The sequence below is a fragment of the Protopterus annectens genome, chromosome 5.part0 (assembly GCF_019279795.1).
Source record: "Protopterus annectens isolate FY-2018-M chromosome 5.part0, PAN1.0, whole genome shotgun sequence".
NCBI classification, from domain to species: domain Eukaryota; kingdom Metazoa; phylum Chordata; order Ceratodontiformes; family Protopteridae; genus Protopterus; species Protopterus annectens.
Window position 1 is genome coordinate 400,817,839 of NC_056735.1, and position 25,676 is coordinate 400,843,514.

The 25,676-nt window shown below is 40.1% G+C and overlaps 1 protein-coding gene across 3 annotated transcripts in view; it reads right to left on the reverse strand.

Annotated features, from left to right (window-relative positions):
* Positions 1–25,676, reverse strand: part of F5 (coagulation factor V) — a 1,256,984-nt gene that overhangs the window by 640,193 nt on the left and 591,115 nt on the right. For all 3 annotated transcript variants that reach the window (XM_044072364.1, XM_044072363.1, XM_044072362.1), the window contains one exon: positions 14,560–14,772. In XM_044072364.1, coding sequence (XP_043928299.1) covers positions 14,560–14,772 — 213 coding nt within the window. The remainder of the gene's footprint in view (positions 1–14,559; positions 14,773–25,676) is intronic.

Consider the following 25,676-nt stretch of genomic DNA (forward strand, 5'->3'; position numbering starts at 1 on the left):
ACAGGACCTGTGTGGTGGACAGACAACACATGATAGGCACACCTCTGTCCAGCAAGAGGATAGGCCACGGTAGTGATCTATGCAGACAGACTGCATTCCAAGGTAAACTAGTATGTACACACACACACACACACTGTAACACCAGTACTATACAAAGCATAACACCACTCTACTCACAGTCTGTCTGTATGTCCTGATCCTGCTACATATATGTGGCTGCCCTGAGTGTTCAGGTTTTCCTGTAAGAGGTATTGCTACTTGCTGCCTGTAACATTGATGCCCACACACAGGAAGGATGTCCATCATACAGGAAATGTACAAGGAATACGTCCACATGATGTAGGGATTCATAGTGGGTGGTTGCCATGACAGTGGTAATTGGAAGTACTACACATGTGTACTCATATATAGATATATATGTATATATATATATATATATATATATATATATATATATATATATATATATATATATGTCTCTCTCTCTCTCTTTATATATATATATATATATATATATATATATATATATATATATATATATATATATATATATACACACACACACATATATATGGCTATCTGGATAAGCACATGTCCATATATTTCCACCATATGTCCTGGACATAGAGTGTAGCCCTACCCCAGCCCCTATAGTCCCAAAGTCGTAGTGCCAAGGGATGTCAGGTATGTACAGCAGGTATATTACTAGACTATTGTTACTGTCATTGGGACTGTCTTCACAGACATGGTGTGTGTGGAAGATGACATCAGCTCACAACATGTGTGCCACTGGCTACTGACAGACATCCTAAGGATATCATTGTACAGTACCTGCATATATAGCAGGCTCAACAGCCATGTCACAGCACAGGATAGGATACACCTGTGTGAAGGTACCTAACCACAACCAATGTGAACACAACCACAGCCACATATGGTACGCTAGCATTATATTACAGTAAATGAACTATCTGCTCTACACCATCCTCATATGTGCCACTCACAGAATGACCCTCCATATACTGGGCTGCTACACAGTTTAGTCTGATGGCTGTCTGTGGTATGGGACATGTGTGTGTGTGTGTGTGTGTGTGTGTGTGTGTGTGTGTGTGTGTGTGTGTGTGTGTGTGTATGGCCCTACAAACATGTATGGCAAAATGGTACCATACAGTGGGGCAGCATGTAACATCACATAGAAGGGGAGCTAGAACAATGACATCTACCACAGTCTGTGCACAGGCTAAAGTACATATTAACAATACACACACTGCTGACATTCACCATCACTACACAGACTTCAGTACTGTACAAACATCCACAGAATGTCCAGGTTATGTCATGAAATGTAACCCCTACTGTACATGGCATGTGTAGCAATCTGATATATCACTGGCTTGTTATCAGATATGATGACACTATTTGCACATATGCACCACTTCATGCACGACATAAGTACAAAGGCTGACAGAGGTGTGGCTGACAGCACATACACAGGGCCAGTATAGACATGTTGCTGTGATACCCTCATAAATCTACCATTGTAACGGGGTATGTAGCAACATATATCCAATGAGGGATATGTAGTCAGTAAATGTCATGGCCATCACCATCTACAGGCTGCAATCCTCACACTACCTTCTGCATTCCACAGATAGATGCATCGTGATTAACACATGAAACCAAAGCCACAACACTGCCCAGTCTGCAGATGGGGATTCCTCATATACATGGAACTGACATGGCAGGTATTGCGACATGTACGACAGGCATATACAGACAAACACTGTTAAACCAACATTACTCCATATGCAGTATAGCAGCACTTACAGTCTGTAGTCAGGTCAGGCACATCCCCCTCCTGTTTGTTGCCCTCTTTCCACAGTGTATGTTGTTAGAGGTAAATCCCCAATCCATCTGAGATGCTGTTTGCCAAATGACAAATTTAGTTCCTGCTCAAAATGACAGAAAAGGGCCAACACCACCATGATGTTCCCAAGTATTAGAGTGTGTTTCCATGCAATTGGCTATGGGAATGTTACCACAGCTGTTCCACATGCAATCAGCTAAGGGGAGGGCTGCAATTCGTGCAGCAGTCATCAGCTGATCATGAGCATCACTTAAAATACACATGCTGCTGCCTAAGCAAAGCAGGTGTGGGTCTCCACATCCACAAGAGAAGGAGTGGGGAAGGCAGACAGAGGCGAATACATGTCAGGGAGGGGTGGGAGGGTAAAACTGAAGCATGTTTGTGTCACACACCTACCAGCACAGGGTATCAAACCCCCGACAGATATGTAGTGCTATCACAATTTGATGCAGTTATTGGATGCGCCACATGGGTTATCTACTGGGGAGCACTCAGAACATATATTTGATGGTAAGTGATATCTGCAACAGGGATATGGTAGATATACAGTAGGTGACGTACACGTGCCTGTCTGCATGAACAGGTGCCAACGTCAACACAGGCACACTCACAGAGGGATGCACATACATTAACACACTTGGCAGGGCCAGGAGTGCAACTCATCACTAATGGGATTGCCACAACATATCAATGTGCAGATAACACATGCACCACACGGGTCATACGGAGGTCGTATGGGCAGTGAGTATGACGGGGTGTCAGACATCAGACAGCATGCTTCATTGTGCCCTGGGGGAATAAAGTGAGTGTGGATGTGGCATATGCACCACACAACACACACAAAAACACACAGGGTGCCAGTTCTGACATGCATGGGTGCATGTCTGCACAGGTGTGTGGTGGTCAACAGTGCCAGCAGGCTAAAGGGTAGGCAATGGGTATCCCTTGGCATCAGGCCACATGACAATGGTCTGCATTGTGGCTCAGGCCTGTAGTTTCTGCATTTGCCCACACAGGTGGGTACTGCATCTCTCATCCAGTCACCTGGGTGACTATTGTGTGTGGCCAATGCTGTGCATCACTTGCCATGTATGTGTTCCCTAGTCCATGACTGGATGGTGTCTAGGAAGTGCACACCTCCCACATGCATGTACAGTGACATGTAGAACTGTACCTGGGGTGTCTGGCCCATGCTGTGAACACAGATTATCATCAGATGTGCCAGTCTTGCCCACCTGTGGCAGGGACTGGTAATGGTCAGCAGGTTTACCCTGCACCTACATTGACAGCATGCTAACAGCATTCCCTGATGTCAGTGTCATCTGTCTATACAGGGCATGTTGTCAGGCATGGTATGTCCATTGTGAGTCACATGTGAAAGCACATTGGGGTTGCTAACTGTGATTGTCTGGCCTTGATGTCACATGTATGGATATGGCTTTGCACCCCAGCCTCTCAGCTAATTTACATCTGTTATCCCTGTATGGCTGACATTGTGATATATAGTAGGGCCACCATAAATGAAATAAGCAAAACCTCTCCCCATTCCCCACAGGTGTCACACACTCACATCCACCTCTACACAGGATACAAGTTACAAACACACGCACACCTGTCATGTCTGGGAGTAGAACCCCTACTTAACTAGTTCACTACACTACAGCACTATGCAGTTACAGTACGCGCCACGGACATTACTGAAGTACATCATCCCCAAAGGTGTATTTCACAATGAATGACATCAGCGGGATTACCAAAGTAGGGCATTTGTAATGTATGCGAGTGAGTAGCCTATAATGCATTGCTCCATACACAGACACTGAAACACACACAAAACATCTGGAACTGCCATGGATGGAGATGGAACTCTACCACCATTCTAAATCACACGACAGCAGTATGCAGTTACAGAACATGCTATGGAGATTACTAGGCTATCACCTTCCCAGAGGTGTATTTCCAGGTGAATGACATCAGCAGCCTTGTCAACGTTGAGTATATGAATTGTACGGAGTGTGGGTAGCCTAAAAAGCATTGCATTTTACTCAGTCAGACACACACACACACACACACACACACACACACACACACACACACACACACACACACAGTTGCCAGGTCTGGGGTTCGAACACCTATCTAACTACTTTATCATACTACAGCAGTATGCAGTTAGAGAACGGAGTATGGAGATTATTGGGCTATTACCTTCCCAGAGGTGTATTTTTAGGTAAGTGACATCAGCAGCCTTGCCAAAGTTGAGTATATGAATTGTAGGGAATGTGAGTAGCCTAAAAAGCATTGCTCTCTATGCAGTGAGACACAAAAACACACACATTCACACACAAACACACACAGTTGCCAGGTCTGGGGTTCAAACACCTACCTATCTACCTTATCACACTACAGCAGTGTGCAGTTACAGGATGCGCTACAGAGATTACTAGGTTATCACCTTCCCAGAGGTGTATTTCTAGGTGAATGACAACAGCAGCCTTGTCAACATTGAGTATATGAATTGTACTGAGTGTGAGTAGCCTAAAAAGCATTGTTCTTTACTCAGTCAGACACACACACACACACACACACACGCACACACACACACACACACACACACACACACGCACACACACAAAAACACAGTTGCCAGGTCTGAGGTTCGAACACCTACCTATCTATTTTATTACACTACAGCAGTATTTAGTTACAGGATGCACTACAGAGAGTACTGGGCTATCACCTTCACAGAGGTGTATTTCTAGGTAAGTGACATCAGCAGCCTTGCTAAAGATGAGTACACAAATTGTACAGAATGTGAGTAACCTAAAAAGCATTGCTCTCTACTCAGTCAGACACACACACACACATTCACATTCACACACAGTTGCCAGGTCTGGGGTTCGAACACCTATCTAACTACTTTATCACACTACGGCAGTATGCAGTTACAGGACGCCGTATGGAGATTACTGGACTATTACCTTCCCAGAGGTGTATTTTTAGGTAAGTGACATCAGCAGCCTTGCCAAAGTTGAGTATATGAATTGTAGGGAATGTGAGTAGCCTAAAAAGCATTGCTCTCTACTCAGTGAGACACAAAAACACACACATTCACACACAAACACACAGTTGTCAGGTCTGGGGTTCAAACACCTATCTAACTACCTAATCACACTACAGCAGTGCGCAGTTACAGGACGCGATACAAAGATTACTGGGCTATCACCTTCCCGGAGGTGTATTTCTAGGTGAGTGACATCAACAGCCTTGCCAAAGTTGAGTATATGAATTGTACGGAGTGTGAGTACCCTAAAAAACATTATTCTCTACTCGGTCAGACACACAAACACAAACAGCTGCCAGGTCTGGGGTTCGAACACCTTCTTAACTACTTTATCACACTACAGCAGTACACAGTTACAGGATGCACTACAGAGATTACTGGGCTATCACCTTCCCAGAGGTGTATTTCTAGGTGAGTGACACAGCAGCCTTGCCAAAGTTGAGTATATGAATTGTAGGGAGTTTGAGTAGCCTAAAAAGCATTGCTCACTACTCAGTGAGACACACAAACACACAGTTGCCAGGTCTGGGGTTCAAACACCTACCTAACTACCTTATCACACTACAGCAGTGCGCAGTTACAGGACGCACTACAGAGATTACTGGGCTATCACCTTCCCAGAGGTGTATTTCTAGGTGAGTGACATCAGCAGCCTTGCCACAGTTGAGTATATGAATTGTGCGGAGTGTGAGTAGCCTAAAAATTATTGTTCTCTACTCAGTCAGACATGCACACACACAGTTGCCAGGTCTGGGGTTCGAACATCTACCTCTTTATCACACTACAGCAGTATGCAGTTACAGGAAGTGCTACAGAGATTACTGGGCTATCACTTTCTCAGAGGTGTATTTCTAGGTGAGTGACATCAGCAGCCTTGCCAAAGTTGAGTATATGAATTGTATGGAGTGTGATTAGCCTAAAAAGCATTTCTGTCTATACAGTCAGAGACAGGCAGGCACGCACACAAACACACACTCACACATTTGCCGGGTCTGGGGTTAGTACTACTTCCTAACTAGTCTATCACTACAGCAGTATGCAGTTATGGGATGTGCCATGCATATTACTGAGCTACAGCTCTCCAAAAGGTGTAATTCACATTGAATGACCTCAGCAGGCTTATCATACTACTGCTATGAGGAAGGCAGTGTGTGCATGGGCCATACCCCATTCATGTAGGGGTTGACATGCCACATGCAGGCACACATGGGGTCATATGTCACAAGTACGTGTATACAGTTACTAGATGGCTACTTCCTTGTACAGTCTTGTTACACAGCTAGCACGTGCACCACATAGTCTGTCATGCTGATGGGTACTGGTGGCTAGTATCTGCAGTGGGTTACATCCGCACCTCATGTGTTTGGAGGGAGCCCTTTGGCTGTGTGCCGGTTGGGACAGGCCTGGATGGCTCCTTGTCATGGTCACCCTCTTCCACACATCTATGCCCATGTACCTTTGGCTTATTATAGTGTGTTGTCCTTATATACTTGTCTGTATTCCTATCCACTATGTGTACAAGGCAGGAGTGGTGCATACTGGCATGTGTCTGCACTAAGAACTGCAACTACCAGATATGTCTGTTCCACTGGTGTTTGCAGACATGGCCTTCATATGTTTAAGTGTGTGAGCATGCCCAGTATGGCTATCTGTGCTGCATGTGTGGATCAAGTCCAGGTAGTTTATACTGCAGTGCTGACCTTTGTGTTGTACACTGACAGGTAGCATGCTGTGTCTGTAGGGAATCCATCGGCCATTTGGCATTGACTGTTGCTACATTTCTGCAGAGCGGGGGGGAGGGACACCTGACTGTTTCTACTGTTCCACACAGGAGTGGGGGGGGGGGGCACACCTGACTGTTATTATAAGTGTATGTTGGATGGGGGGGGGGCGCACCTGTCACTTGTACACATTTGCTAGGACTGTACTGGTATGTCAAGTACTCCATTTCAGTCTGTGGTCTTACCTATCCTGCTGCCTAGAGGCTTACCAGTGTACTACAGATCCTAGCTTTGTTTACCTACATATTAGTTTCTGACTTCCTAGCCTTCACAACTTATATCCGACTGCCTGGCCTGCTGTGGTCTGTCTGTGTAGGCCTGGGGGAGGGGTTACCCATAGGGCACATTCACAGGCCATAGTACAGCATTTGTATGTGTTTGTCTTCACCTGTCCTGCTGGCTGAGACTGTTGTTGGGTATGTAAACCTTCCTAACTGGCATGTGTGGCTCTTATGGACACACATGTCACTCAGGCCATTTTCTGAAGTGGGTTTTGTCACCCTGTGTAGTACTGGCTGCTATGGTGACTCCAGTATGTGTTACAGATGTCATGATGCCACTATGGGTGTCTACACAGATAAGCAGTAGTAAGCACAGCTAAGCTAGGGGTGACATTCTGCCACCCAATTCCCTTGCATGGTCACATCCATACCATAGCTACAGGTAAAAACACATTCTACTCCATTTGGCAATTGGTAGGTTGATTGACTGACCTTGAGGTTGTGCCGGACTTGAGGATGGTGCTGGAGGGCTGCCTATGTCAGATGCACACAGTACACTCCCTATACATGGTTGGGCACAGGTAGTGTCATGTTTGGCATCCCTTTTACTGTCTGTGCAAGTCAGAGAGAGGTGTCATTCCCTGGGTCCCTACTGTGTCAGTGCACAAGCTATGCATTGCCTCTTTGCCAAGCCCAGGGCATACTGGGCACACCTCCTTCTGCCTACTGGGGCAGGCTCAGGTTGTTCCTCCTCCGAGTCACTCTGTGCCTATACAGGCCTTGGCATTGGTGGGGGGATGTGTGGCCCTGCCCCATGCTGCTCCTGCTGCAGCTGTTTCCGCAGGATCATACTGTATAGCATAGCACATACCATAACAATTTGGGTGCATGTAGCTGGTGAATACTGCAGGGCTCCACCGGATGTGTCCAGACACCGGAACCATAACCTGAGCATCCCAAACACACGCTCTATTATATGTCTGGCCTGTGTGTGTGCCTCATTATGGTGTTGTTGTTCAGGTGTGTGTGCATTTCTGATGCGTGTCATCAGCCATGGCTCCAGTGGGTACCCAGCATCCCCCACTAGGTGACCGTAGGGGATGTCCACATCAGCAAATCTGTGGTACAGCTGCGTCAATTGCCATATGTGTGGATCGTCATAGCTTCCAGGGCAGCCAGCACACACATTCATTATAATGCCCTGGGCATCACATACAACCTGGCACTTGATGGAGGGAATGCTCCTGTGGGTGATGTAGGACCTACCCTGCTCACCGGGTAGTGCTTTGATGCGTAAGTGCGTGCAGTCTATAGCACCCACTTTCCCAGGGTAGTCCGCTATTTGGTGGAAGAGAAGCATATTGCTGGTCAACACCTCACGTGTGTTGAGGAAATATACATGCTCACTGGCATGTGCTGACATGACAACCAGGAACCGGTGGAATACTCTGGATGCTGATGCCTGTGAGATGCCCATGATATCCCCAGTTGTGCTTTGGGAGGTACCTGTGGCTAGTATACCTAGGCCTACACATACCTTGGTATCCACTGGGATGGGTTCCCCTCAGCCAGTTTGGTGTGTCAGGTGTGGCCTGCACAGCTCAATGATTTGCTGTAGGAGGTCTCTGTCCACCCTATAGCGCTCCACTATCTCAAGCTCATGTAGCCCCTGGTAGGTTACCCTGGGTCTGTACACTCTTCTCTGTCTCCTCACTGTGGGATGTTTGGCAGCATTCACATCCTCACCACCCTCAGCCTCTTGCACATGTTGTTCTATGTTGCCTGCTGCAGCCCTACTCATTTTGTAGGTGTGTTTTTTAAAATTTCCCTGCTTGTATACACCGGTGGTGTACAGTGTGGAAAAACCAAGGGGGGAAGGTGTTTGCTTAGTTTATAGTAGCGTTCTGTGCTGGGCTAGTCTGCTGCCTGTGTAATTAGCTGATTCTGATACATTTCACCTGGCAGCTCAGCTAGTTCTCCTTGATTACCTTCCTACTGCTGTTTTCCCTTCCCATTGCCTCCCTTTTCAAATGTGCACAAAGCTGCTATTTCCTAGTTTAACTTCTTTTTTCTTCCTGTACAACCCGGTGCATGGTGCGCACACCAGCTTACACTTTGTAAAGGGTGCTAGGCAAGTTTAGACACACCCCTAGCTTAGCTGTGCTAAGCTAGGGGCAATTCCAAGCCACAGGGCTCCAATCCACTTACAGTTTGCCTGACACCCCCCCCACGATGTCACCTATATCCTAGTCTTGCACCCAGGTATTTATACTCATACACTCTTGGGATCTGCCTCACACCCTGGGGAAGACTGGGATTCACTATCCTTCCCCTCATTTGCATAGAATTGCCTGTTAATGCATAGTTACATGTGTCACACTGTGCCTCCCCCCTTAGCAACCACTACTCACTGGCCAGGTTGTCTTTTGCCCGCCATTGACTTGCATGGCGGAATACTGGTTTTAGTTAGAGTGTTGTTTTTGGGTTTATTTACTTATTTCCCCACCGGTCCCATTTGCGTGCTGCTGCCCTATGCTTCAATGGACATGATCGGTGGGCATATCATAAAGGTTGTATTTTGTACATTTAGCATTGTTTGCAATGCCAATGGCCTTCTACCTGGCCATTGGCATGCTTCCTCAATGCTGTGCAGCCTTTATTTGGAGCTGTCATAGCTCTGTTTTGCAGTTTGCAGTTTGCAGTGCCATACTTGGTTACTGATCAAGTACATTTCTGCATATTACACTAGTCCTGCATGCCCTGATTCCTTCTTCCTGGATGGCAGTTTTGCCTCATTTGCATGGTTTTCATCTGCAAATGGGGTGATTTGCATAGGGGTCTGGGTACGTGCAGTACTAGTGCTACCGCGCTCGCGCACGTCATACGTGCATGTATGTGAATTGCTCGGCCGCCATATTGGCAGAATTTCATCTAACACTACACATGCATGCTGTGCAAACTTTTGAGAATCCCAGGGTGAATATCTCAAGCTACTGAAGTTCTTAAAAGTTTGTTCTGCTCTCTTAATTTCTAACTGTTGTTTGGCTTTCCATTCTACTTTTTCACATTGGATAACAAATGGGACTCATGACAGCTCACTGAGAGCTCAACACATCGAGTATGAACTTGCTAAAAGTGAGGTCCAAAATTTACAGGAAAGGAAAGTCTTTTTCAGTGTGACTGTTCCTCAGTTACTTCCACACTCCATTTACTTAACATACCAATTCAAAAAAGATGTACTAATGCTGAGAAAGGGATTCTGTTTCAGTAAGCTGCAATTCTGATGAGTACAGCCATTGATTGGGATTGTTGTCTAGTACATGTACTACAAAGGTAACAGGAGAACATTAAGCAAACACTTGACAGAGTGATACAGTCTCCAATCACTGCAAATCGGCATGCACAAAAGAGCAACAAATCTGTTGAAAGACAATCACCTACTTTGGTAAGTGCAACTTACAAGGATGAGTTTTTTTTCTGACAACATACAAAGAACACTGAGAAAGGAAGCTTCATTTGATGGATAAGACAATCTGACTGAATTGTCTGTGAGAAGCCAGTCAATACTTTCACGTTTACATAATAAGGGATTTAGTCTTACAAGTGATGTGACAGTCTAGTGAGAGATAGCTTAAAGTGTCACGAAGTGGAGTGATGGTGCTGGGATACCAATGATGTTAAAATCTGCCACAGTAACTCTATAAATGCCATAGCAATTAGGAGAGGAGATACACTGATGCTCCTCTTTCTTTTTCCATTCCCAGCTAGCTAATTCATGCTTGCTTCCACCATTCAACTCCTCACTTGTACCAAGTAATTAAAAAAAAAAAAACACAATACTATTCCTTTTTATATTTCGCCTCTATTACTTGTTTTGTTTGATACTTATGTTTTTCTCTATATAATCTATGTATTGAAATTAATCTTTGTATTTTATGTATTGTCTAACATAATCTTTGTATAATCTGTATGTGGAGCTTTTCTCCCCAGGACTCCATTGAAAACGGGTTCTTTGGGCCCAATGGACTATCTTGGTTAAACAACAGCAAATAAATAAATAAATTATAAAAATGGTTGTAACAGGAAGAATGAGGTGTCTACTTGTCAGTTACTGACAAAGCAGCCAAAATAGGTTCATAGATTAGTACTAGGCTAACTGCCCTTGTGAGCCATTTTAAGCCTAGCCAATTATCCCTTGTGAGACTCAAACCCTGCACCTTGTGTTTGTAAGGCAAACACCTTAACCATTAGGCCACCCTTGGCTGTCTAGGTCAGTATCTCAAAAGATATCCACCAGTTAGGTGTTCACAAAGTAGCAGTTAGTTTGGGTCTTTATTTGCAAGTACAGTAGAGGTCAGCAGAAGTGGCTTAGCATTTTTCTTTCCACAAGAATCAATATTCCACTTCCCGCCCTAGGTCAAGCATTGTTGGCCCTAGAAGACAATGTAAAAAGGTATGACTGAATGCACAGTATTGTTACTATACTTGAGATATGACTTAGTAATGCTACAATATGGGGACTGTGTATTTTGAGCCTAGCCTTCAAGCATTCAGAAACTTTCCTTTTGTCATCCACATTATAAAATGCAATCCTAATTCCTTTACACTTGATAAAGCATATGTATTGAGAGCTTGGGATGAGTTTGATGTCTTGCAATACCAACTAAACGAGTATACAGAGATGAAGACAGTGCAGGCAAAACATTAGAAATTAACTTTAGTGCTGAAGTGATACAATTACAAATGAACAAGTGGCAGAGGTAGTATCCCATTTATGAATGATATTAACTAACAAGTAATAGTTTGAAGAGTATGATATACAGCCCATAAGGATGGTAGATGGGAGTGAAGAAGGAAAGCTGGGCACCACCACAGACAAAAAGAAACTCCAAAATATGTAAATGATTAGCCAAAACACAGTGCTTTACAAATGTTGTAACTGCAAACTAAGGAACCAGAAACCCAAAGTAGCAACACAAAAGCATTACAATTTTGCCCATAGCTACTCCTGAACCAGCAGCCCTACCAACCATTATTATGTAAGTTGGTAAATGTTTCCTTCAAGCTACTCCTTAATACTGTTTACATGTATCTTATAACTAGGGCATGCACCATACTGACAGACATCATAACCAATTTGACAGCACAGAATTTTACACAGCTTGCAGATAACACTGCCATTTTGCATCTGTTGTGTACAACAGACTTGTCAGAGTCATAATTGATCCATTCATTCAATATGGTCTGAACTTGTACTAAATAACTAAAAGTCAATACCTGTTACATAGATCTTACAAATATTTGTCCAGAGTATGAAATATAGCATGAATTACCCTCGGAGAGCTATCACCAAAGGTAAACATCTATAACAGTTAACTGAAAGTGTTCTCAGAGAAAAGTTTCTGTAAGACGAATATTACTGTTTGCTGCAAGAATGAGACTGAAAATCATCAAATAACTACTCACAGCAGCAATCAGCCAGCCCAAAGCTCAGTGTGAAATGATACCATAGCATAGCTCCAGTGACAGGCATTTCTTAATGCTAGCTAAGGTATAAATATCCCAAAGTACCAGTAAGTGTATAATATTCCCAGCAGTAAATAAAGAGAAAAGAGGCATGAATATAGTCTGAGCACCTTCAGAGTAAACTATCAAGTACATAAATAAACTGCTTTTAGCACATCACCTGAAAGAAGCATGGTATACATGTAATGCAAAGGTATACAATCACTGCACCCCTGCTATACAGGCTCCATGTAAAACATAATTAGATTATGGACTATGACAAATGCAGAAAACAAACTATTAAACTAAGTAGAGACATTAGTAAATATTGATCATGAGTTTATAAAATAATTTAAACAGACCGAAAGGCCAGATCATTCAGTCAACTGATCAACCAATTGCAATATTGGAATAATACCTATTGCAAACAGACAATTGCTATTAGGGTAAATGCCAGTCAGTAACAACTTGTTTAAATAACTTTTTACTCTTCAAAATCAGAAATAAATAGAAGAAAATTATCCCAAAAATGTGCATTGCCAAGCATAGCATATTGATTAACATATTGCAGTATAATTTAAATGAATCGTAGAAAAACACAAATTTGCTACATAAAAAGAGACAATAAGCTATTTTCTGCATGCACTATACCAAGGCATTGAGCTGTGAAATAAGAATCCTGTAGGCAAGGCCATCTGCCCTTTACAACTTTACTTAGGGAGTTTCTACTCAAGAAACCTTAATTACTAACATAGTAACAGTTCATAAAAATTACTGTTTGCAATACAGCAACTTTGCTAGCAACTGCTTGTAATATAGTACTAGCACCTATGTTCGAATGCTCTGCCCAGCTTAGCATTTAAGAGGTAACTAGTACAATTATTACTGATGCTGTTCTTCATAATCTGCATTCTGTTAACACAGAGGATTAATGTTCTGAACTTTAAATTAGTACTTCCTGTAGTCCAGGGTAGAGGGTTAGATTCCTTCCACTTCCATTTGCCTACTGACAGACTCTAAACAAGTCACTTCACCAGACAGTGTTACTAGGTTTCCCCTAAAAAGTGACACTTGAGTCCAGTGAGCTTATTCAGGAAATGAATAAAAAAGTTTGATATAATTACATACATAGATACACATGCACATAAAGTAATTACCTTATTATATTATTTGCAAGGTGTTTTCTATACACTAACAAGTTAATAGGCAGTGTCTTCTTTAGAAAACAAATAGCAAGAACCAAAATGCTTACATCGCATCCACAAGTGAACAATGGTTAACAGTTTCTGTAATTAATAAATCCATAACTTACAGTCTCTGGAGTAGTACAGACACTAACTAATGTTAATAAAAACAAGTACAGTGTAGAAGGTGGAAGAAAACTGTAGAACCAGAAGGAAATTAAATGCTACACAATTTTAATCAGTGGTCAATGACAGATTTCCACTGTGCAAATATATGGCAGAGAAGGGCAGTGCTATTTAAGAGCACATTTTGCTGGTGAGCCATCTCTCTGTTTAAAAAAGGGATTTGATGCAAATGTATTTCAATCACATACAGTTATTTATTATTCACTACATGTGGACAGCATAAGATATTGAACTGATCTTTAATAAATGGAATTGACTGATGTGCAAGTATTCTGCAGACAGTTGCTTTATTTCATCAAATTATAATTCTGTCCCTCCCATATATAACTTGACTCAGGATTATGCAGTTTCAAATAATCCCTTTTGATCAACATTCTTTAAAGGAGTTTTTTGGGTGTACGACAAAACTGACTTTTACTTGGTAATCATTATTCATGAGGGTACATTGTAAATCTCTAAAGCAAACCAGCCTTGTAGTGAAACAGCTAGGCAATATGGAAGACAGTAAGTTTTGAGTGTGACGAACATTTTCTTAGGTGGATATGATCATGGAAAATATATAAAAATGGGCCAATATTCCTCATCATTTCAAAGTGACTTTAATACGTACTTAACATCTGTCATTTATAGAATTCTTACATACAGTAATAGAAACTAGTTTTTAATTACAAAACAAAATTTTAAGCACATTTTCAGAAATTCTACAGATAGATATACACAGCTCCCAGACTACAGAGTATGGATGACTTACCAACATTGTCCATTTCCATACTAACGGTTTCGCCACTCATAGGAAAAAGAGTTAACACATCTTCATTTTTTTTCTTGTGTTCAAATGTGTGCCCATTAAAGTGCACTGCCAGCGTATCATCCATGGCACCAATACTTGAAATGTGCCAGAAAACTACATTATCACGACAAAATCCCAGAAATGGTATGCTTTCATATACAAAGCCATTTATTGCTGAAAGAAAACAGAGTTAATAAAATGTACACATACTAGCACATATGACAGTAATAATATCCTTAGTAGTTACTGACAGCATAGTAGCTGAAGTATTCACCAATATCACTATTCCAAGATTTGCAAAGTAGTAATTCAAAATGCACTGTTATTGCTACAAATTAGTATTTACTTCTTATATATGTATAGCGCACCTCTCAACTATCTAGATTATGACAAAATGTCCAGATTTTTGCCTCATATTTTTGGTGCGTTCCTCATGAAATTTGTGGTTTTCTGGCAAAGCATTGAGGATTTAAGTCACTAAATAACAAAATACATTTGAATTTCAAACTTCTTCTGTCCCTGTTTTTGTGCCTTTGTCCCCAATTATTTTTGGTTTGTCTAGATTTCTTGTGCTAATGTGTTGAGAGGTATGTTGTAGAGATAGTACAGTCTTACCTTTACAGTGAATTCATCCCTCAGATATTTGTTCATAAGATATTAAGTTAGAAAGTATGGGCGTTGAGTGTAGTTACCACACTATATAGGCTGTTTAGCTATCCGAAAGAAAAAGGGTGAGCGAGAGAGAAGGAACACATATTTATGTGTCATTCTAAAATTCTAACAAATACTTATTAAGAGCATCAGAGCTGCATAAAGTTTTGTTATAGTGTGAAAACTGTATGAATATTAAGGCCTTACTGACTGTTACGTTTATGGGTACTAGTGTTCTGACTCAAATGTTACTGTAGTGACACAAATGGTTAAGGCTGTGAGCTGTAATTCCTGCGGTACTGGCTTTGATTCCTTCAGCCCTCCCTTGCCTACTGTGTGACCTTGAGCAAGTCACTTGATCAGACAGTGCTTGGAGGCCACTTGGAATTTTGACTAGGCTACTCAGTGATCCCCTGGATTGCACGCCTAGTAACAACTTGTGTATAAAACACAGGTTTTAAAACACAAAACCCAGCAACAATACAGTTCCTATTAACTTTCTCAGATGGTCAGTGGTTTGAATTACTTTATTTATTTATTGACATTTGTTTACTGGAAACATCTAAATGGGAACAGGTTCCTTTTCAGCAGAGGTCTGGGGAGAAAAGCTCCAAGGTATCATATTTAATACAATCAATGTTTACAAATAACAAATTTTATAATGCAGTTTCAGTGAATGGATAATGGTCAGTGTAATAAAATTTGTACTGATACTCACAAACATTAAATTTACAAGCCTTGTACTGAGACTTTACAGATAAAAGAGTGGTGTATAAGATAAATAGGAGTAATTTAAGGAATACAATTCAGTGAAGTATTAGAGGGATAAGGAAGTTTGAGTGTTAACAGAGACATAGTGATGGAACAATTTGGTTGTACTAATTATAAATAGGTATAGTAGTTTAAGAAGTACAATCAAGTGAGGTATTAGGAAGAGATAAGCAGGTTACATGACTTATTGCTTTAAAGGGAGGTATAAGAAAAGTGATGAAGGGTGTTAGAGAACTATGTCCCAGATGACGAGCAGGAGCACAGTAGGAAGCAGACAGGAAGACTTTTAGTAATCGTTTAAAAAGATAAAGGTGTGTGATTGGCCTTATTGATATAGGAATTTTTCTCCAAGTTATAGCTACACAATTGGAATGCAGTCTGACCCCAGCAGCACTTTGTGATTTGTAGACAATAAGCAGTTGTTTATTATTATTTGACCAAAGGGAAAGATTTGCAAGATAGTATTAGAGTAGCAGTCTAACTGCTGGGCAGGTGGATGGCTTATGGATGATTTTAGGGGTTAAGATGAGCTGAGTAAAAGATTGGTGGTGAGAAAGTGCATTTAAGTGTTTTAATGCTAAACAGTGGTGGGTCCGGTAAGGGCTGTTGCAAGTAAATCTGGCAACTTTGTTATAGCACTGTTCAAGTTTAGAACTAAGTGAGGCATTGTAAGTTGGTCATGGTAGGGGCTACATCTAGGAGAGAAGGTAAGAGGTAAGTGATAGCTAGCATTACCTTGTTAGAGTCTATAAGGAATTTCTTTACTCTATGTTGGTTGTCTAGGTTTTGATGGGGTATCTTGATGCTGCTGTGGATATGGAAACTGAATGTGAGGTTGTTGTCAATTGTCATGCCAAGTAGTTTTGGATGTGGGGTAACTTCAATCATGGTACTATTTAAGGAAGACATTTTAAAGTTTTTTTTTTTTCATGGAAGTAGGATTTTGGAAAAAAAAAGAAAAGTAATTTAGTTTTTTGGGGGATTTAGAACCAGGTGATTATCCTGTAGCCAAATTTCAACTCAGTTAAAGGCTTCTTGAATAATTCTTTGAAGATGTTTTAGGGTGTCAGAAATGCATATTAAGGTATTTAAAAAATGAAAAAAACAATAAGGAAAATCACTTTAATAAAATAACAAACAACTCTAGTAAGCACTTTTGTCTCTGTTAAGACTTCTTCAGACAGAAGTATTCAGTATAGCAACCATATTTAAATAATAATTAAAAGTCATATGACAAACAATTAATGTTTTAACTCTTTACATTTTAAATACATAACAAAGTCTTCACAGTTATTCAAACTAGGGAGATAGCAAGCATTTAGTCTCACTTGCCAACTATATTCTAACCAACCTAACTGCTCTTCAGGATTCAATAAACATTCCACATTTTTTTAATGCATCAATCACCAAGAAATTAAAGTCAGTTTTGCATGACCCATACTTATAATGTCTGCCTAAGGCATTCTTTGTATCTCCTATATAAACAGCATATTTATATTCATAAATTCTCTTGTATAGTTCTCTAGTGGTTCTGCCTATATAAAAAAACTTACAGGCCACACAAAAAATAAGATAAATCACAAACTTAGATTTACAAGTAAAAATTACGTTAAGATTGATTCTCATGTTGTTTATACCACAATACATTTCTTCAGTGTATAAACAGTTGCACATATTGCAATTAAAACATTTGAGCATGGCCCTTCTATCAATTAAGGTATGATCATCAGTGTATTGTATGAGGGAAGCTTGTTGAGAGGATTTGTGTAAACTGTTACTGAATATATTAAAGAGTAGAAGGCTGAGAACGGAGACTTGTGGCATACCAGTATTGAAAAGAAGGAAGGAGGAAAAGTGGAGAGCCATTTTACAGACTGGTACCTATTGGTTAAGTAGTTGTTAAATCATAATAGTGTGGGTTAAGATAACCTGAGGGAACATAGTTGTTAGAGGAGTTTTTAGCAACAGACTAGATCAAAAGCTTTAGAGAGATCAAGGAATGCAGAGGAAACAAGTTTGCCTTTGTCTCTTAACTTTGTTAATAGTATCCAAAAAAATTAATTAGGCCGTGGTTGTACTACAGGCAGGTCTAAAACTATGCTGTGTGGAGGTCAAGAGATTTTCCTGAAGAATATTTTGAAGAAGTTGCTTAAGAATGCACTTCTCCAGAATATTTGACAAATGGGATAATATGGCAATATTCCGAAATTGGTTACATCTCATGATGTTTCTCCTTTATGAATGGGGATGATGAAGAATTTTTTTCATAAAGAAGGAACACATGACTCCTTGATAGATCTGTTAATTAGAAGAGACACAGGGTAGACTGTGGAACTGGCAGCCAGCTCCGGGTATTCTTCTGGGGCATTATCTAATGAAGGAGAACAGGGTTTTAGTTTAAGAAGTAGCGATTTGATGCAGGAGATTGGGATGGGTTTTAGGGTGAAATAGGGGGTGTTTTCTGTCTAAGGAGAGGGCATGTTGGGACTGTTGGGAGGAAAATCTTTAGTGAGAGCATTAATGCTTTCTACAAAATGTGTGTTAAATTGAGAAGCTATTATGTAGGGTGCATTATTTGGTGCAGTATTTGGAGTGATGTAATTCAAGCTAAATTCATCATAAAATTATGCATTACCTCCCAAAAAAAATAAAATAAAAAGTTGCTGCCCTTCATTACACCTTATTGTGACCACTGTTAGCTGCTCAGAGTGAAAGGCTGTAAGTGCTGTTGTGCCTTATAAAACCAATATTCAGATTCAGACTACTGACTGTCAGATTGAACAAATGAAAATCTTCATTGTTCTTCTTTCTAAAGGAACATGGAAATGCCCTTAAAGAATCGTAACTGACACATCTGATATAGAATGATCAAACTAGGAAAAAATGTGCTGCCACTGGCTTGTCAGGTATTTTGCATGTAACTGTGTGTCTGTGAATCTGACTTAAATCCCTTATAAAAGCAGTCTGAAAATTCCATAAACTTGACTAGGCAAATCTATTTCTAGAAGAGTATGTAAATGCACCCTGTACTTTGAAACTTCGGCACTTTTCTGTTATCGGGGCAACACTGAAGGTGAGGATATTTTTTCCCTCTGCAGCACCTGCCGCTGCCATTGCTGTCATTCATGCCTGCAACTATTACAGGATGCAAGCGGCAGCATTAGGTGTCATTTACTCAAAGGTAACTAAAATCGTCTAAGAAAAGAAACCGATGTCCTCAAGGTGATGATTTTGTCGCGGGGCTTCACCGGTAGTGCGACCGCACAGCCGGTAGCCCGGAAACAGCTTTCTTGAAAACAATTAAAGTTAGCGTACTTTGAACTGCTTCCCCAAGGAAGTGTAACATTTCTGACAGGCCAAATGCCATTCAGAAAAAAAAGCAAGTTAGAATGGTGCACACACTAAACACTGGCAATGCTTTATGTCTCCAGAGATGGCAGCTAAATGTTGCTGCTTCTGAATTTGTTTTTCTCCCTCGCTACATGTTCTGCATTTGCTGAAAAGAAGCTTTTCGACTTGGGCTGTGAGGGTGAATGACACCCTTTCCCCTTTAACGAGCAGCTTCATTGGCAGAGACAAGAAGTCATCTATACAAGAACTGGGAAGGCTAAAGCCCGTAATCAAATTACCCGCCAGGAGGGACGTTGCATAGCATATCAAATAATAATCTTCCTTCGGTGTACACAAGCTTCTTTTTTCCAAAAGCCATTTGGGCTATCAGGAATGTTACACTTCCTTAGGGAAGCAGTGCAAAGTATACTAACGTTAGTTGTTTTCAAGAAGGCTGTTTCTGGGCTAACGGCTGTGCAGTCATATTAGCAGTGTTGCCCCAATAACGGAAAAGTACAGAAACTTCTGTTTTATGAAGTTATGTTAGAACAAATCACAAATCATCTGATAAGTTTTGTACCTTGAATGGTTGCAGAGTTTTACACCAGTTTGGACTGTGTTCTAAGTATGCTTCTTAGAAAAAGATTCTTTTTATTTGGTGGTTATTTAAATGACAGTAGGAGTGCTTGAGAACGGTTTCTCAACTTATCATCTTCATCTTATCATCCTCATTGAGCACTGGTTGGATGCCCCTCATATGAATTTGTTAAGTTTTTCAAGTTTTGGATGATACGTTCTCACTAGTGGAACTCTACCATACGTAGTTCCTTTCTTTATACTGGAACAGCTGTTCTTGTGATAGCTGCTTTGCTCTGTCAAACTCCCTGGCAGAGTGATTTTCAGCAAGCATGGTGTCTTTCAGTTGTGCCAACTGTGTGTCTCTTTCTGCCTCGCTAGAACAAATACTGTGATATTGAGGTTTGTGACTGAAAATAACTGGCTTCTTTGTGCAGCTGGGATGATTACTGCTTCTAAGCAGGTACATCTATCTGTCAGTTGGCTTCCTGTAGACACTTCTGTAATGTCCCGCTTTTATAGCAACCTTAGTATCAAGAAAGGTTACTCTTGAAGTTGAGTACTCCAAGGAGAGTCACATAAATGGGTAGATTCTGTTGAGTCCTTGGCAGAATTTCTTGAATTCTATTGTAAGTACTTGACAGAGGCAGCAATGCCGTCCTTGTGTGAGATGTTTGTGCAGGTGATGTACCATCCATTATAATTAAAACAGTGTTTGCTATTATGTCCTGATAACCTAACATAATGTTAAGAAAATGAGTTGTGTATTGAATACAGCTGTTACTTTCACTGACTAGTGATTTCAGAAATTTTCCTACAAACCCAGAGATCTGTTCTGTCAGTTATGTATTGGTCTTCCTGAGTTTCCTGGCTTTTGCATTTTTATTAGCATGTGGAAAATGTCTGGCCTAGGCTGCTTTGCAATGTGGTCAATTAATTTACATTGGACATGATCCAGGAAAGATTTAATAAAGTTCCTTAGTTCTTTTCTGTACTGATCAACTGAATCACCAGTCAGCTGTCTATAGTATGTGTGATCAGAAAGCTATATATTAGCGTCAACAATATAGTTAATATAAAGGTTAGGGACTGCATAATGGTTAAGGTGTTAACTTACAGACACAAGGTACAGGGTTTGCTTTGCACATACAGAATCAGAGCTAGGCTTTAAAAAGGCCTCCTTGGGACATTAGTCTAGTAATCATCTATGAAATAGTTCCAGATAACCACTACAGACCCTTTGCCTGCCTCTTTTAGACAATGTTGTAGGTGGATTTCTAGTACTTTTTTACTGTTCTTTTAGAGCAATAAATGTTATAACAGACCTGGTTTTGTACATTCAGGATTTGATGACTTCCATTTTGCCAAAAACAGTCACTAAAGTTATCTAGTTTTGTACAGTACCCAGTTAGTAGAGTGAAGGGTGGAAGATTTTTTTTAGTACCTGTTTCTGGATTCACATTTTCTGTTTTCGCTCATTCTGTATCATGAAAACATTCCCTGCGCCTCAGAATGTGAAACTATTCCTCAAGTACTCTAGGAAACTGCTCTCTGTCAAGTGGTTTTGAGGGGCAAAATGTAAGGCCTCTCAAAAGGTCTGAAAGTTAGCTGGGAGTCAGTGCGTGGTTGCAAAGGTCAGCAAAAGAGAGGTGATCAGCTGTAAATGTAGTGCTATTGGCCAGTTGTAATTAGTAGTTATGTTTGTAAAGTTCATAGGAAATTGATGCTTTTTGTTCCTTTGTTTCTTTGAATAAACAAGTTTATATCACAAATGATCACTCATGATTATAACTTTAGATGATGGTGCTTTACATGCACAATGTTACAGCAAGCTGCCAGTGAAAGAAGACGTGGTAGCAAATCCATTTGTGTGATACAGCTATCTCCGTGCAGATGTTACCCCAATATCTCGCCCTTATCCTTTCCTTGCTTTGTCAAGGGCAGCTCTGCAGGACTCTGTGAGAGTCCCATAAATTTACTGTGTTTGAACAGTGTTGGAAACAATAGTGTGATGGAGTATTATGGGAACTGTAGTTGCTTCACTTGACACTTCCCTGAATACCTCTCAACCTCTCACAGCAAGAAATCTGGACAAAGCCTAAAATAATGGGGGAACAAAGGCCCCAAAATAGAGACAGATTTTAAATATTGCTCCAATAAACTTAGTTACTAGAATAACAGGTTTTGTATTGTTACTTATTTTCTGAAGGATATGAAGTCTGAAACTCAAATGGCTGTTATTATTTATTATTATTTAGTGACTTCAATCTTCAGTGATTTGCCAGAAAAACACAAATTTTATGAGGAACAGACCAAAAATATGAGGCAAACATCTGGACATTCTACGTAAATCTGTACAGTCGAAAGGTATGCTTCCCTGTTGTACTGAAATGGCTGTGTTAATGAGAGAACAGCTACTAACTATTTCTAATTCTAGGTCTTAGATATGAAGTTTACAATGACATGTACAGTAGACACAATAAATATGAGTTTATGAACTGAGCTAATGCACTGATATGACAACAAAACAGTCTTCCATTCAAAGTCTTCATATTACAGAATTATATCTTCTCTGATTTACAGCAGCCATGAAGTAAGCTATTTAAAGCTGTTAGGGGTAGAATAGTGAGGGGTGCATCTCCTTATATGGGATGGGGGGTGGAACTTGGTCCTACATAAAAAAGTCTGATTTTTTTCACACGATGTAGGATTAACACAGTAGCTCCAAAAGACTGTTTGCTAACATATGCTTTTAAGTTTATGTGTATAAAATGTTATGTTGGAGTGAATCACTATTTACATATCTATCACAGAGTCATTCTAGACCCTTTGATAAGTCATGATGTACACGTGAAGTATTTAAAAAGAAATGTTGGTGCTTACTTAATTTATACTGATGACAAGTATGAATAAAAGTAGACTCTCTATAATACAATTTGTACAAAGGTTACTGTTCAGGCATTTATATGAGTGAGTGTGTGTGTGTGTGTGTGTGTGTGTGTGTGTGTGTGTGTGTGTGTGTGTGTGTGTGTGTGTGTGTGTGTGTGTGTGTGTACTCTGTGCTGCATTGTTTTCTGTCCCTTAGGTACCAACTATGAGTCATGTCTGGTGGCCCTCATCCTAACTCTTACCCAGATCCCATGAAGAATACTTATTTTCACGTCCGGCAAGAATTTCTTTAAGTGAAGCAATGCAGTGCCATACTAACAACCAGAGGGATTTTTACTTACTGGCTTACTTGCTAATCCCTTTATTTCTATGACATGAAATGCTGTCAGTGAAAGTGATACGCCCAAGAAAAATTCCTCAATCTGAAAGCAGAACACAGAAGATCTATTGTCCACACAGCATGTACTCTGGTACCACAGCCTTCATCTTTACAAGTTTGTGATCCCAGGAAAGTGTGTGTGTGTGTGTGTGTGTGTGTGTGTGTGTGTGTGTGTGTGTGTGTGTGTGTGTGGCTGTGCGTGGGAGACTATGTGAACTGTATTGTGTGTATTGTGAATGACAGTTTGTGTGAACAGTGGCTTGGGTGACTTCCAAGCTGGTTGGCAAAGGTAAGTGGATGAAAGTGTGTGTGAATGTGTGTGTGTCTGCTTGGTGAGTGTCTGAACTGTCTTGTGTATTGGTAGTATTAAGGAAAGGGTTTTTTAAGGTAAGGTGCATTGTTAGGGTTAGAAGCAGAACAAGGTTATAGTTAACACACATTACTATAGTGGAGTAGGGGGGAAGAAAGCATGACAACCCTAATCCTATGTGTGCCCTACCCTTAAGCCCAAGTGTGCACCTTACTTAAAATAACCATTTTCATAACTCTATGATTATTCAGACAAGTTTTATCTCAATATGTGCTTGGGTTATGGTTAATACTTCAGAAAAATAAATTCCTTCTTTTCTGTACTTAGTGTCAGTAATTTGCATTTTCGATATTTGAATTGTCAATACATTTTGGTTAGTATTTTGTGTGCTGATCATTTAACATGTTGGCCTATAATGATATATATAGATAGACACACACATATACATCCATATTTATTTACCTAAATATATATATATATATATATATATATATATATATATATATATATATAGTTGTAGTCTATAAGAGTGCACGCTCTTTTTCCTTGTTTTTCAGAAAGCCAACTGTTTATGAGTGAGATTGCAATACAACAGAGTCTGGGAATTTGTCCTTTTCAAGCTAATGTGCAGTCTTGGAGATGGTATATATACTTAGTAGGGGGTGTAGGTGAGCAGGGGCATCCCCCCCACACAATTATTTTTTTTCAATCTTTCCAGATTCACTTTTAAAATATTGCTTTTTTTGTATTTGCCCTTTGTAGTGTTGGATGTTTGGTGATAGAATTGTATGTGTATGTGTGTGTGTGTGTGTGTGTGTGTGTGTGGGGGGGGGGTGTATTCCTACAACAGCTGACAACTGCAACCACTTACACCATACTAATCAATAGCTCATTCCCACCACTAGCTGCCAAACTTATACTAAATATACATACTACAGTCTCAGATGCTTCTCCTAGGCAACCCCCCCAAGCTCCAATCCCCACAAACTAGGCTACACTCCACTGACAACTCTATCCCCATGAATCCAAAAACACACTGAATTCCACTCTTTCTCCATCCTTGCTCTTAAAATATGGAATTCCCTCTTCAACCACTCTAAAGAAACTACAATCCTCCTTTTTCTACTTTCAGAGATGACATTAAAAAAAAACCTTCCACACCAAATCAAACTGTACTTGCCACACAGAAAGCCAGATCACATAAGTGCCTCTCAGCCTCTAGCATTACTCTCTTCAACTATTAACACCTCCTAACTCTTCCAACATTCCCTGCGCTGACTCTCATTATTCCACAGGATTTCCACTATGATGTAAACCTACAATAAAAGCATGTGAATTGTAAAATTGGCATTCCTATATAGTTGGTGCTACATCTATTAATTATTACTGTTCAGTTTTGTGATATATTGTTAATTTATGCCCTGTTTTTGATATGTACAGCTTACTGCCTCTTCCCGGGCAGTACTTGCATATGGTCAGTTGTGATCAGTATACCACTCCAGTTATCAAATATGAAATAAAAAATAAAATAAAAAATGACAGTATGCAATATCTCATACTTAAATATATCATAAACTACAATGATATGTGTTAACAGAGCCACCTGCCCTATTTTATGAGCAAGGTTAAATTTACTTTCTTGTGCAAGCAATTTGACAATAAGATTAAATCTAAACATTAACCAAGGTTTTTTTCATAATGATATATTCTGTTTAACTGTAGTTAAGATATACGTCAAAATGAAATATAGCCACACTTTTTAAATATAAATGTCACTATCATGCATGTGACAGAAATATTTAACAATTACATTACAATAAGCTTTTTTTCTTAACAGTTTAGAAGCATGTCATAATTCTAAGTTTTATTTTCTGTATCATTTGACTAATAAAATATTTTTGTACAAGCACCAAATATCATAAACTATCAACACTAAATAGTGATATGTAGGTTTATCTGCCTTGATTACCTTACCCTGATAACAAATAATGATAATTACTTCTTATCAGCTAAAATGGGAAGAGCATATTTTGTGTTTTGCAATATGTTAACAGGAGTTACATATTTTTCTAAATTCATGCCTTTTTATAGGTAATCAAAGTTTTATCTAGCAAGGTTGATGTGAAATAAATATCTTGGACTTATACATGTCCAAATATCATTGACATAAAG